Source organism: Platalea leucorodia (assembly GCF_965183815.1).
Source record: "Platalea leucorodia genome assembly, chromosome: Z".
In the NCBI taxonomy this organism is placed as follows: Eukaryota; Metazoa; Chordata; class Aves; order Pelecaniformes; family Threskiornithidae; genus Platalea; species Platalea leucorodia.
In genome coordinates, this window is record NC_138858.1 from 30,698,153 (window position 1) to 30,712,112 (window position 13,960).

A 13,960-nucleotide genomic window follows, 5' to 3' on the forward strand; every position below is an offset into this window, starting at 1 on the left:
ACAAAGGAAAAATACTGCTGCAGGGGCTCTGGGATACACTGTCCCAGCAGCTTGTGTGAAAGGGTAGGGAGCTGAGAGTGGAAGGCAGGCTACAGGATTGCCGATAGAAGGCCTTCCAGACCAGCGAGGATGTTGCCAAAGCTAGCAGTTTTCTAGTGCCTTGTCCCTTCCTGCACCAGCCTGGATACAGGTGGAATAACGAGCTGGTGTTAAGAAGCTGTAACTCAGCAGCTAAGAGCATGCCAAAGGAGCCATCCCTTTGTTGTGTGTATCCTCTACTTTACAGGAGCTCTAGCTCAGCTGAAGTGCTCCAAGTGACAAGGGGAAGTAACCTGGCTTTCAGGATGGTCATTGTTACTGGAGATGCTTGCGCCAGCTCAACCAGAGCTGAGGATGAAGCCTTCAGCAAAACAAAGAGAAAGCGTCTTTCTTCAGGGAGGTGATAGTGCCCCTGTACTGGGCACTGGTGAGGCCGCACCTCGAGTACTGGGTTCAGTTTTGGGCCCCTCACTACAAGAAGGACATCGAGGTGCTGGAGTGCATCCAAAGAGGAGCAACAAAGCTGGTGAAGGGTCTGGAGCACAAGTCTTATGAGGAGTGGCTGAGGGAACCGGGGTTGTTTAGCCTGGAGAAGAGGAGGCTGAGGGGAGACCTTATTGCTCTCTCCAACTACCTGAAAGGAGGTTGTAGTGAGGTGGGGGTCGGTCTCTTCTCCCTACTAACAAATGATAGGACGAGAGGAAACGGCCTCAAGCTGCGCCAGGGGAAGTTTAGGTTGGCTATTAGGAAAAAATTCTTCACCGAGAGGGTGGTCAGGCACTGGAATAGGCTGCCCAGGGAAGTGGTTGAGTCTCCATCCCTGGAGGTATTTAAAAGGGGGGTAAGAGGTGGTGCTTGAGGACATGGTTGAGTGGTGGACTTGACAGTGCTGGGTTAACGGTTGGACTTGGTGATCTTAAGGGTCCTTTCCAACCTTAATGTTTCTATGATTCTATGATTTTTGTCCTGCTAGGTACCTAGTGCAGCCTTCCGCTATCAAACATGTCCTGCAAAAGAAACAAAAGTGGCTTTATTCTGTTTCTCAGTAGCTCATGAAGAGCTTGAAGTGACATAGGGTGCTGGAAACCCCCCTTCACACCCCTGCCCTTCATTTCCACTGTGTCCAGAGGAGCATGAGACCTGTGCTTCCAGAGCACAACCAGAGCTTCAGGCACAGACTGCGACTTCCCTCAGCCCTTAACCAGATGTTTGTATTCTAACTGAGAATAAAAAGGGACAACTTTTATTTGCTTACCTTTGGAAAACATTTTAAGAGCTACTGTAGTGAATTCCTACCCATTATCTGCATATCAATTATTTATTGTTTTCATTAAGGAAAGCCAAGACATGTTATACTCACATAGGTGAAAGAAATATGTAATGTTCTCTCTCTCTCCTTCTCTCTCTCCTCCCCCTGCCCCTCATACATTTTCATTTTAAAATTATTCTTAATCCATATATACTTGAATTAGGAAAATGTATGGGGTTTATTAGCAATAAAACTTTAGAGTTTATTTTTTCCCCCACTGATTTTTCATAGATTTATGGATCCATAATCATTCACGTCACAGCCTGAGGGAGATGAGGCTGGAACAGGATAATAGCCCTTAAATCCCCTTCTCTAAGCACTCAGATCTTCCCTGTCAGCAAGATTAAAACAGTCAACAGCAGTCTTCATGTGTCTATATCACACACGGAGCTTTCACAACAACTGGAGTGGTGGCTGGCAGGAAGAAAAATGCAGAACTGCTGCTGTGTGTGATACTACCGAGATAAAGAGAGAAGAAAACAGGATTGTCAGCCTTTGTAGTGTTGGAAAGGACTGGTGTTAATTCCTTGATCAGGTGAATGCAAAGAAGGGAGAAGAGTAAGGAAAAGTAGTATGTTGCAGTTTAACATGCAGCAACAGTTTCCTTTCCTGAAACATAGAGGCAGAGAGAGGGAATCACCAAATGTCCTCCCGCAGCCTGACAAGGGGAAGGATAACGAAGGCATGCATGTGGGCAAGCAGAGTGGCTTTTCTGCTACCACTCCATTGAACTCCCAACCCCTACTGCTCCTGGGACCTGAGGGAAATTACAACTATTATGTGGACGATGAAGATGAGGAAGAGGAAGAGAAAGAACAAGGAAAATGGCCAAGTGGAGACACATTTGAGGGAGAAAACAAGCCCTCATCATCCATTCCTTGCTCTCCTGCCCTTTCCTCTGGAGCCCCGGCCACGGCTTCCACTTCGTCTATGCTGAACATCAATGTTGGCGGCCAAAGCTACCGCCTTACCTACCAGGCAGTGGCCATCTATCCCAAGACCCGCCTGGGCCGCCTGGCTACCTCCACTGACCGTCGCTGCCAGCTGGGCCTGTGCGATGACTACGCTGCCCAGGTAGATGAGTATTTCTTTGACCGGGACCCAGCCGTCTTCCAGCTGGTGTACAACTTCTACGCCTCTGGGGTGCTGCGTGTGCGGGATGAGCTGTGCCCCCGTAGCTTCCTGGAGGAGCTGAGCTACTGGGGCGTGCGGCTCAAATACACACCTCGCTGTTGCCGCATCTGCTTCGAGGAGCGCCGTGATGAGCTGAGCGAGCAGCTGAAAGTCCAGCGTGAGCTGCGCTCCCAGGCAGAGGCTCAGGAGAATGAGCAGCTCTTCCACCACATGCGCTACTATGGTCCCCAGCGCTGGCGTCTCTGGAACCTCATGGAGAAGCCCTTCTCCTCTGTCACTGCCAAGGTGATGGCAGTGGCCTCCAGCTTCTTTGTGCTCATCTCTGTGGTGGCTCTGGCACTCAACACAGTGGAGGAGATGCAGCAGGTAGACCGGAAGAGCGGGGAGAACCGGCCTGTCTTGGAGCACATTGAGACCCTGTGCATTGCATTCTTCACACTGGAGTACCTGCTGCGCTTGGTCTCCACCCCAGACCTGCGCCGCTTTGCCAGCAGCGCCCTCAATGCAGTAGACCTCATTGCCATCCTGCCCCTCTACCTGCAGCTGCTGCTTGAATGCTTTGCTGATGATGACCAGCCCCGAGGTCGGGGCTCTCAGCACGAGCATGATATTGAGAAGGTGGGAAGGGTGGGCAAGGTGGGACAAGTGCTTCGCATCATGCGCCTCATGCGCATCTTCCGCATCCTCAAGCTGGCCCGCCACTCCACAGGGCTGCGTGCCTTCGGCTTTACCTTGCGCCAGTGCTACCAGCAGGTGGGCTGCCTTTTGCTCTTCATTGCCATGGGCATCTTCGCCTTCTCTGCCATGGTCTACACAGTGGAGCATGATGTCTCCAGTACCAACTTCACCAGCATTCCCCATGCTTGGTGGTGGGCTGCCGTAAGTAAACACATCTCACCTTGCTGAGTAGCCAGAGACCCTCCCTCCCTTCCCCTCCCCTTCCTTGCTAGAGTCACAGACAGTCTTGAAAACAGCAGGCTCAGATCAGCGAACATCTGCTCCGAATTCTGAGCTTACAGGGCATATGCACTCGCTCACGCACACACGCACATGCACTCGTTCACCTCTGTTGTAAGCTTAAATCAAGGCTTAATCAGGCAGACATTGCTGAAATTCCTGTCCGACCAAATGCAGACAGTACTTGCACTTTTAAAGAAGAAGTGGGCAAAGAGACAGGAAAGAAAAGCATTTCCCCATTTAGTTCCATTGTCAGTGTTGCCAAAAAAAAAAAAGGAAAAAAAAAAAAAGCTTGCATCAGGCTAGCTGGTTGCAGGTAGACATAGGATTTTCATTCTTCTTTTTGCAGAGCTGCTCTGACCTGTCATACAACTGCAAGTTGATGAGACGTAGTTTATTAACTATGGTCTGATCACTCAAACTTGCAAAGCCAAAACTGTCCCAGAGCTCTGGCCATTAAAAATGCATTAGGACGAACAGTTATTTTACACAAGAGATTGTGTTCTGTTCCTTAGATGGCACGCCTAAAAGGCACATATCTGCACACACACAAAACATCGGCAGTTATTTATACCATGCCAGACTTGCAGAGGAATAAACACAGAATGAAGCAGAATGGCTCAAGGGGTTGGTAATGGGATAAACTGCCTTCTACATCTAGGTCACTGGTTTGAATCCCACATCAGTCAGTACTGAGAGCTGGTTAATGTCACCTTGAATCTTTTTTTGCAACCTCTGCCAGAAAGAGTGTGATTCTAGTCTGATCCCAAGCACTTGGAGTGGGGGTAAATGGCTGAGTTTCAGCTGACAAGCCTCAGAAATGAAGACAGAATGACCTCGTTTCTAGAGACTGCCACTGGGTTAGTGCTCTAAGGCATTTGGGTATGTGTCCTTGAGAGGTCTGAAGCATCACAGGCCTGTACTGTACTGTGTTATGTGGAGGAGTGTTTTTGAGGCAGCATTTTCCGGGCTGTTGGGTTCATATCTTTCAGGGGCATGAAGATTTTGCTGGGAACACAGAGCTGTGAGAGTTTAAAGTCCTCCACCTTGCTTAAATGCCTTCTGGCTCTGGCAATGTTCCAGCATCCCAAACTCGGAATTCACCTCTAAAGGATTTGGGAAGCAGTTCAACTCCAGACTTGGATTTCATTAACACCCAAGGACGGACATACATTCACTTATAGAAGGCTAACCAATACTTCTCAAACTATCGTGAGATCACAATGATAGTTATATCCTTCAAGGTGAGCTGTGAAGACAAAAGAAACACTTCTGGGTTTATCAGGACTAGCAGACAATGAAGAGGGAGTTGCAGGCTGTAAGTAAATGCTTAACAGATAATATTCATGCACAAGTATGGCAGTTTCACAATTATGACTTTTAAAGCAACGTTTTGGCAGGGAGGGGGGTGGTTTTATCAAGGGCATTGGGGAGAGGGGGAAGTCAAGCCCTGCCTGTGCTGCTGCCTGCAGCATTTCAGAGCTTGGAAAACAAGAGCTCTGTTATGCTACAGAAGATATGCACAGCTATACCAGCCTCAATCAAATCAGAGGGTAGCTAGAAGTTGCAGGTGCTGAGAGAAGGCAAAGGGCCCATAACTTAGCTGTCCATAACTCTAAGGCTTGTTCTAGTCTGTCATCATGTACATTTCATTTTGCAGCAGCTCATGCTGGCCTCCATAATCCAGGTTTATGGCAGGGCCCCAGGAGCACTTCTGACCCCTGGGCCTGGCTATGGGACTGGCTATGTCCTAGTCGCTTCCCTGGGGAAGGAAGTCCATGCAAATGGACTGGAAAGGAGTCAGATCTTCTCATGCTGGTTGATCAGTGCAGGCACCGGATGCACTGAGCTGCATATGGGGCACCCAGGACAGCAACCCCAACCCATCCAAGGTCGCTCCCTGGGCAGCAGCCCTGGGAGCCCATGACCTGCACTTGTGGTTCAGTGACAGCTGATGAGATGTGGTGATTTCCCATATACATGTTTGTAGTGATTCAGCGCATGGCAGAAAAACTGGCCCTACAGACACATGTAGACATTTCTACATGTACATGCATATATACATGTGCTGAATATCCTTTCAGCTGGGGCATGGGAAGGAGGGAAAAATCAGTGAATAAAGGATCCTGTAATGTGACCTTCACAGGTCATCTTTAAGTAATATACACAGGTTATGAAAAAATCTGTGCTTCATACATTACTAGAATAAGGACATTAGCCTTATATTTTGTTTTCTGAACATGCAGGATATATACAAAATCTTTAGGGCTCATTTCTGCAAGACAATGACAGCACAATCATTTAGATACTCCTAAGAAATCTATATGACTATGACTACATGAAAAAGGCCTATTTAGCTGAGCAAATGTCTCCAAAAGAGGAGCTGTAGCATGCACATTACAATTCCAAAGCATAAAACACTTTTTAAAGCCTATTCATTCTTTAAGAGTGAAACTTAAGATATCTGGATCACTCAAATTTCATTAAAATCCAACAGCGGTCATGGTTTCACACACACAGGAGGAGAAGTATCCCTCCCAAACTGTCACAGGCGTTGTGGAAGACTATGCCAGTGGAACAGAACCTTATCACAGGATAATGGTTTTGTCCTGGCTGGCAGAGATAAACATCTTGCCTTCATCTCAGTATTTATTTTTGGAGATATTTATCCTGTATTATCATTCAAATCCAGTGACTTAATTTCCATTAAACCAAGTGACTAATCCTTTTTATTCCACAGGAAGCACCAGGTGCATCCTACAAATGTGCTTACCCAGTGCTGTCTCATGTATCCTAATGCTTTCTTCATTTGAAATAACATTTTATTTAGCATGTTAGAGGATGGCAGGCTGCACACCGTGACCTTCCAAAGACTTATTTCAGTGCTAAAGCCACAAGGCCATTACAGTGAAAGTCCTACTGCCTGTGGTTTATTTCTGCCAAAGTTTTAGACTACTGTTTCACAGATATATACAGTGTGTTGAGGTACTGTGAAAAAAAATTAAATAAAATTCATGGGCTGAAAAAGATCCCTTCCACAGACTAGGAAGTGCCAGATGGCAGAAGCCTGCAAGTTTTACCTGCCAGAGAAAAATAAGTTCTATTTACTAAATGTAAAAATTATAAACAATCAAGATGTGTGCAGTGGAAATATATAAATTAGGAGTTATTTTATGCTGACTGTTTGGGAGTACATAATTCATATGTAGCATCCCCATAAGCAAACATCCTTGAATTTTTGAAACTTAATTTTACAAAGAAAGTATTGCAGTACTCGGTATAGTAACCGGGTCCATATAAAACACAGTTCCTTCATACATCCATAGGCTAAAAACAGAAAATGCTGATGGCTGAGAAGAAAAAAGTCTGTGAAGCTAGGTAGACAATGTGATGGCAAATGTACAGACTCCTATAAAGCGGATATACTAAATACCATCACTCCCACAAAAAAACATTTAAACCACTCCCAAACCCTTCTTCAAAGGGGAATTCAGCAAAATTTTCCCACCTGTATACCTGTCAGCTAAAACAAACAGGAATGTTCCCTACTGAAGGCACACATACACCTTACTTTTGTAACCTCTGACGTACAGCTGAGCAGGAAGATCAAACAATTTAGCACTATAAATATATATGTTGAGAGCACACACTGCGAGCAAAAACTTCCAGGCAACAGAGAAAGACCTTCATTTTTCCCACAGCTCCTTGTAGGTATGTAACCATTAAAGGGGATTTTATCTAGAAACTTCACAGAAGTCCTGGGTCACTTCTTCCTGTAGTGCAAGCATTACAAAAATACATTTCACAATTAGCTGAAGCTTTTCTTGTGTTTTTCATTAGTTCCTAAAATATATATGACAAACAGAGGTAATACTCAAAATACAACCGACAGAATAAGTCCCCAGATACCGGGTTTTATAAGCACACTGGATTTAGACACAGGGCATCTGTTCCAAGGGACACAATGAGGGAGCAGGGCTGCAGTTACCACCGGATTTGCACGGTGAGGGAGCCATCTCTATCTGCTCACTGCAACCGAGCAAACCCACCTTCTGGACAGGCTGGTGTGGAAATTGTTTGGAAATTTCCTCTGCAGGACAAAGCTTTTAAAAATCCTCCTGAATGGTGTCAAACTGGACTGTTGTCTTTCTTTACTGCATGAGAGGGATTTTTTTTAATTAGGGATTTTTGCATAAGATGGACGGTACAGAAAAAAAGGCAGCAGAGAGTATTTCAGATTTATGATGCAAAGTGCAAAAAATGCTAGCTTTAAAATTGTCCCTGATCCCTGAAAATATTTGTTTGTATGTTTCTTCTCAGCTAATAAGGTGAATGTTGGTTTGCCTGTAGGTCAGCATCTCTACAGTCGGGTATGGAGACATGTGCCCAGAAACTCACCTTGGCCGCCTGTTTGCTTTTCTCTGCATTGCGTTTGGAATAATCCTGAATGGCATGCCCATCTCCATTCTCTACAACAAATTCTCAGACTATTACAGCAAGCTGAAGGCCTACGAGTACACAGCTCTCAAGAAAGAAAGGGGGAAGGTGGACTTCACACGGAGAGCCATGAAGAAAATATCTGAATGCTGTGGAGAAGCTGTAACCCACCCTTTGTCAGAGCACTGATACAGTTTGTGCTTTGGATATTGGGAGGGAACAGAGAAGCTGAAGGACAAAGAAGAAAAACAGATCAGCCAAGCTAACTGAAGATAAACTGAAAAGGCCAAAAGTAACAAAAGTAGATAGTGAAATCTGTTTTGAAGGGAGTTGTTTTCCAAAGAAAAAAGGCTCAGATTACAACAACAGGTTTTTTTTTTTTTTTGGGCTTTGCCAGCCTGTGAGCAGCACTTAAGTGCTCATCAACTATCTGGAATTACATTCTTCAGATTAACCGCCCAGAAACTCTGAATTAGACCCACATGAAGATGTAACCCCCTGCTACTGATTAGACCCACCATAAAGACCCACCATAATCAAACCAAAGGAAAACAAATTGCTGCCATTAAGGGTCAGCCACCTCACTGCTGTCAAGGCAGTTTCAAAAATTAAACAAATAGAATACCCAATATACTGACTGCATTGCTGATACTGGTTTTGCACTAGCTTTCAAAACCAGGAAAACAGCCTAGAGTGTTTACCTGAATATTAGCAGCATCAATACTCCTTAAGATTTCAGCTTCTGTTTCCACTGTTAGATAGCTATGCTTCACTGTCCCAATTTTATTTTTTAAATGCAGTCCTGTGAATGATTCCCATTTTCATACCTAGGCAAGCAACACACTGCTTTTAGTACCTCCCCCCCCCCCCCCATCATCTTTCATTATGCCAAGAACTAGTGAAGAAGTCTGGAGTCTGAGTTGATAAATGACACTGATCAGTTTTGAAAATATTTACAAACCAAAACCTTCTTTAAGTAGAGGATTAAGTGATAAACTAAATTTATTTTACAGCATTTAATGTATCTACTTATTGAATTGTTAGATAATAGCAGGCCTGTTACAGGACGTAAGAGTTAAAGCAGTATTAAAAAAAATAATCAAATGAAACATGTAATGGATAATATCTCATAAAGACTTTTCATACATTGGATCTTATCAGCAGTTATCTGTAACCAATTTTAAATATAATTTGAAGTCAAGATACTTTGTCTGGTACATACAGCCATTAAAGACACAACTCTGACACCTTAGCTCACCCCCCAGTGGTACTTTACTTGCTAAGGTTACTAAGCCTTCTTGCACAGCTGGATGCAATTTCTCATGTGTCAGAAACTCACTCCAAAACCTACGCAACTAGTAACAACAACAACAACAGCAACAATTAAATGAAATCAGAGTTTCATGTATTAGTTTGCAGCATATCATCAGGAGTATTCTTTTTACGTAAGAGCAGCCATACCAGTTTAGAAATAGCAACCTGAATGATAGATCTGAAAGAATAGTTATTTTATTGATACTCAGATACAAATAGTGTGAAAAAAAAGGGTAACAAAAAGAAGCGATGGTAACAGTCACTGATACGACCCATGGCTGTTACTCAGCAGCACTCTTGCTGCAAAACCGTCTGATGGCAGAGATGCATTTTAAAATTCTTGAACTCTCACGTTGTGTCTGTGCTGCCCTGCTGAATGCAAATGGCTGCATTCAAATCTCAGAGCCACACTGGATACAATGGTGTGAAGCTCACTCTTGGGACAGCTGAGGGTGAAAAAGTTCATTAATTTTGCTATGTCCATGCAAATTGTGTCAAGCATAGGGACATTTCTCCTTTCAATGGTGAGAAGGTAATTAGTAACCAAGTTGCTCTTCTCTTTCTCTACCTCCAGACAAACGTATCATAAGCCCATCTGTCATTTTGTTCTTTAGGAATGACAGTCAGCACATTGTGTGCTGATCAGCTCTGTTAAAAGCTAAACCATGCCTTTAAGGCACAGCTGAGCCCTGGGAGTTGAATGTGATAGATGTTTGCTGTTCTGGACTGCACACAATGCAGCAGGCACAATCCTGGCTCTCACTGAGAAGAATAGCTGCTTTACGTTGGCTCTAGGGATGATATGAATTTGCATGGCCCTTCTGCACAGCAACAACAGGACGAGGATCTTCCTGAAACCACAGGAAGCCTCTCTCTGAGACCTCACTGCTGTTCAATGAGGTAGCAGGTTACAAGCATGCAAAAACACAACAGTGCTTTATTTTCAACATGCAGCTTGGGTTAGATCCATTAAAAGGACCTAAATGTTGGTGATTACCCAACTTTCCCAGATATGGGACACCCTAAATTAATTTCCTTGTCTGAAGGAATCAGTACTTCAGCATGTACCATCAGACGGGATGCAGATGCTCAGCCTTGCATGTCAAGCTCAGCGGCTTCTTGCCACCTAGAAAAATCCAGAGCCTGAGCACTTAATCTGCTGAGGCTGGACTTCCTCATAGCCTCAGACTTGACACAAATCACCAGCCTCATTTTCCATACCCCTTGCCTCACATGCAGGACCCATTCAAGTAGATGTTCTTCAAGACATGTAAGAGAATAGGCTTTCCACACAAAATACAAGCAGGAGAAAAAGGACTGTTCTCTTTTAGTCAGGAGTCGGAATTGAATGTCCTCAGCGAGTGCTTTCCTATCTGTTCAAAAAATTTTAATGCACAGGTCCCGTAGTACTGCTCTAACTGCTCGAATACAGGTTGGAGTGGGTCTCTCCTACCCCTCTAGCTGAAGCTGTTCCACTTTGCACCAAGTAAATAATGACCTGCCAGGTGACAGTAAAAGAAGGACGGTACAGCTTGGTGTTTGCAGCACTCAGCTGGGTGGAGAAGTGTGGGTCACAGGCCCTGCTTCAATAGAGTTATGAAAATACCCTGACCAAGCAGCAATATCTTCTCAAACACTCACTCTCCTCTGACCCAAGCAATATTTGGTTGAAGGATTTAGTCTGGAAGGACTTCAGAGTCAGTCTCCACATACTGCAGCCACACAAAGGCAAACCTCTTATTTAGAGTACCCTACAAGCTAATGACCATGGGCCAAAACTCTTCCTGACACGGAGGAGACCAATTTCTGTCCCCTCAGGAGAAGAAGACATTGTATCTAGTACCACCAGGTCATATCTGGGTACTCTGAACACGGAGGCCATCACTCCTCAGGCAGCTCAGCTCACCATCACTGTCTCACTGATGGCAGCTTTGGTAACTTTTTGATTCCCCTGTGCACTGACTCAACACAGAGATGTGATAGTTTGGGGGAAGAGAATTAGATTCTTGATTAGTTTGTGACCCAGCTCAATTTAGAGAGCTCTGACTAATGCTAGAGCTGACACAAGACGCATGGTAGAAGCGTGCAGTCTGGAGGACAGAAGTCCAGCTACCGCCACATGAAATAAGCAGAAGACTACTCAAAGTTGCTGTTTTTCTGTTTTGTAATACCTGGCTCACCTGCCCTGCTGCATTCAGCAGGTGAATGGGTCTTCAGTGGAGTAAGGCATTTTCCAGCAAACTAGAAGTTAGTGTTTGGTTTGGTTTTGGTTTTTTTTTTTTTTCAAAGACTCATCATTTTCTTGCCTGGATTACCTTATGCAGCTTTCTGCCTTGTGGCTTCACTAATCTTATTTTAGGGGTGACAAGCGTAAGTCTGTGCATTTCAATGGGAAAGAGTATGCCTAAAGTTGAAGTACCGCTATACCAGCTATATGTTGCCCCAAATGCCCAAAGCTCTGTCAGTACCCGCATTTTCTGTGGACGGCTACTAGCAAGGTTCTCCCACAAGGTCCTTTCCCCCTGTTGAGAGCCTGTTCAAGGCTCCTACCTCCAGCCAGCTCAGAGGAAGGAAGGAGTTCATACTCCCACAGAACAAACTTCTGACAACCTGCAGAAGGCTGTGCAAACCCATATCAGCTGGTTTTGAAGTAGGATGCAGACTTTTGCCGTTTTTTTGTTGACACAATGGTTCCTTCTGAGAAGGACTCTCAGTTAATTTGTTCTGCCACATTCACTAAAACTTTCAGTGGCATCATCACTGTCCCTAGATTACTCAAACGAAACAGTCAAATGGTACACATGATGAGATCCAAAAATAATGCAGGAGAGCTGTGATTGTCTTGCTTACTTGAATGCCACAGTGCTTTGACAATCAAAGGATTTCAAAATAACTGCATCAAGGGAAAATATGCTTAAACACAACAAAGATGAGCAATACAATTAAAGCTAAAGTAGATAGGGCTTGTTTTATGAGATGTTAATTTGGCATAGCTAAGTTTTTGCAGAAACAGGATGGAGGATTCTCAAACCACTGAGAAATTAGAAACCTCTTTGAATGTGGCCATGCTAAAGTCTTCTATTTTACCTAATTGCAGATATTAATGAGCCCCGGAAGGAGAAGGAAAATATGTTCTATATGTTTCACTACAGACTTAGCAAACATGTTGTCTCTGGTAGACAAAGAAACCCTCAATTTATCTGGATGGCCTGGCTTCAGTTTAGGGCAACTACGTGTTGTTTCTTCTACTCATTTTAGGCCTGGAAATTATGGGGGGGGGGGAGAAAAATTAGAAAAAAGAAAAAAAGAAAAAAAAAAGAAAAAATAGGAGTGGGGGCGGTAGAAATCTAAAGAGTCTGTCCCTACGTGAGATAGTGGAAAGAATTCCAATTAGAATATGCTTTTGCACAAATCGTTGTCTTAGAAGAACATCACTTTTTCAATGCAATTCAGCAGCTGTTTGCTTTTCTCATTCAGAAAGATAGCACTTAAAGGGGCAGCTACAGTAAGCCACAGACTAATAGGCATCTGGTGCTATTCCCAGGCTTCTAAGGCAAATAGTAATATTCAGTCTTTAAATATGTATAATTTTAAAGATTATAAACTAGGTATACTTCAAAGTTTTTGGAGAAAAATAATGACTATCAATAAGCTTAGGAAGGAAAAATTGTCTCCTTGCTTAAAAAATAGCTTCGACTGTTTATAATATTCTGTTTTTATGTTGTGCAAAAATATTTGATTCATGCTTATCTGCTATTTACAAAACCTTTATTAACTTCTTTATTCAGTAGTAGAGAAATTACATGGCATTTGACTGTAATCCAGCTCTTTACCTTGGATTGAAAAAAGGAAAGGTCACAGTTACTAGCTTTTTATGTACTTAGGTAATTTAATGGAAATATGCTGAGAAAAATTAAAGCATTCTACAGGTAGCCCCTGACATAGAGATTATCAAGGTTTTTAAATAAAACTTGTCAGAGTCTAATTCTACTCTATAAAATGACTCCGTACTGTCATTCTAACTTCTGAAGCAGATTTCCTCCATTTATAAGCAAAAGCATTTCCTCCTTATTAATAACAGGATAAACAAGTACCATACTTAAAAGTCAGTCTTTTACTACCACTAATAACTGTTCTTCAGGCCACCACATACCCGTGCAACACTATTATTTCCTTCGCCGGTTCTGGCAGAGGAAGCTGGCAAAGAGAAGGCAGAACCTGCTTTGGCTGCAGAGCTAACATAGCCTACATGGCTAAAACCAGCTAGCACTGTTACTGACGATGTCTGTCTGCAGAATTTTTCAATACCCATATAAGAACAGCCTTGCTCAGTAGGACACTTACTTACACATCTTTTTTTCTTACCAAAAACTACATATGGAGGTGAAGGCATGGAGTGCAGATGAATGCAACAGCCCACCCATAACAGAAAGGCTGGGCTCTGAGGTGAAGTCTTTGTGATCAAGCCCTGGCATAAGCCAGATCCGCACTGACATCAAAGGGACTCCATGCTCCTCAAGCCTGCTCCTCAAGCCTGCTACTCAAGCCTGCTCCAGCCAAGTCTTGAGGGTCAGGCAGGTCTGACTTCTAAATATCTTAACATCCAAATATTTCATTTGGGTAGACAAACAGGAAGGTAAAACAAACAAACAAACAAACAAACAGCAACAACAAAAACAACCAAAAAACACCAACAAAACCCCCCCAACACAACAAGTTCCAGAAATTTATGAAAATTCAGGAAATCACACACAGGTTGCGACAGCACGT

At 43.7% G+C, this 13,960-nt stretch overlaps 1 protein-coding gene across 1 annotated transcript; it reads left to right on the forward strand.

Annotated features, from left to right (window-relative positions):
• Positions 1-1,921: 1,921 nt before the first annotated feature.
• On the forward strand, positions 1,922-8,065 carry KCNV2 (potassium voltage-gated channel modifier subfamily V member 2; the record flags this gene model as incomplete). Its single annotated transcript, XM_082335400.1, has 2 exons — positions 1,922-3,361; positions 7,790-8,065. 2 exons carry the CDS (start codon positions 1,922-1,924, stop codon positions 8,063-8,065), a joined length of 1,716 nt encoding a protein of 571 aa, XP_082191526.1.
• Positions 8,066-13,960: the final 5,895 nt, after the last annotated feature.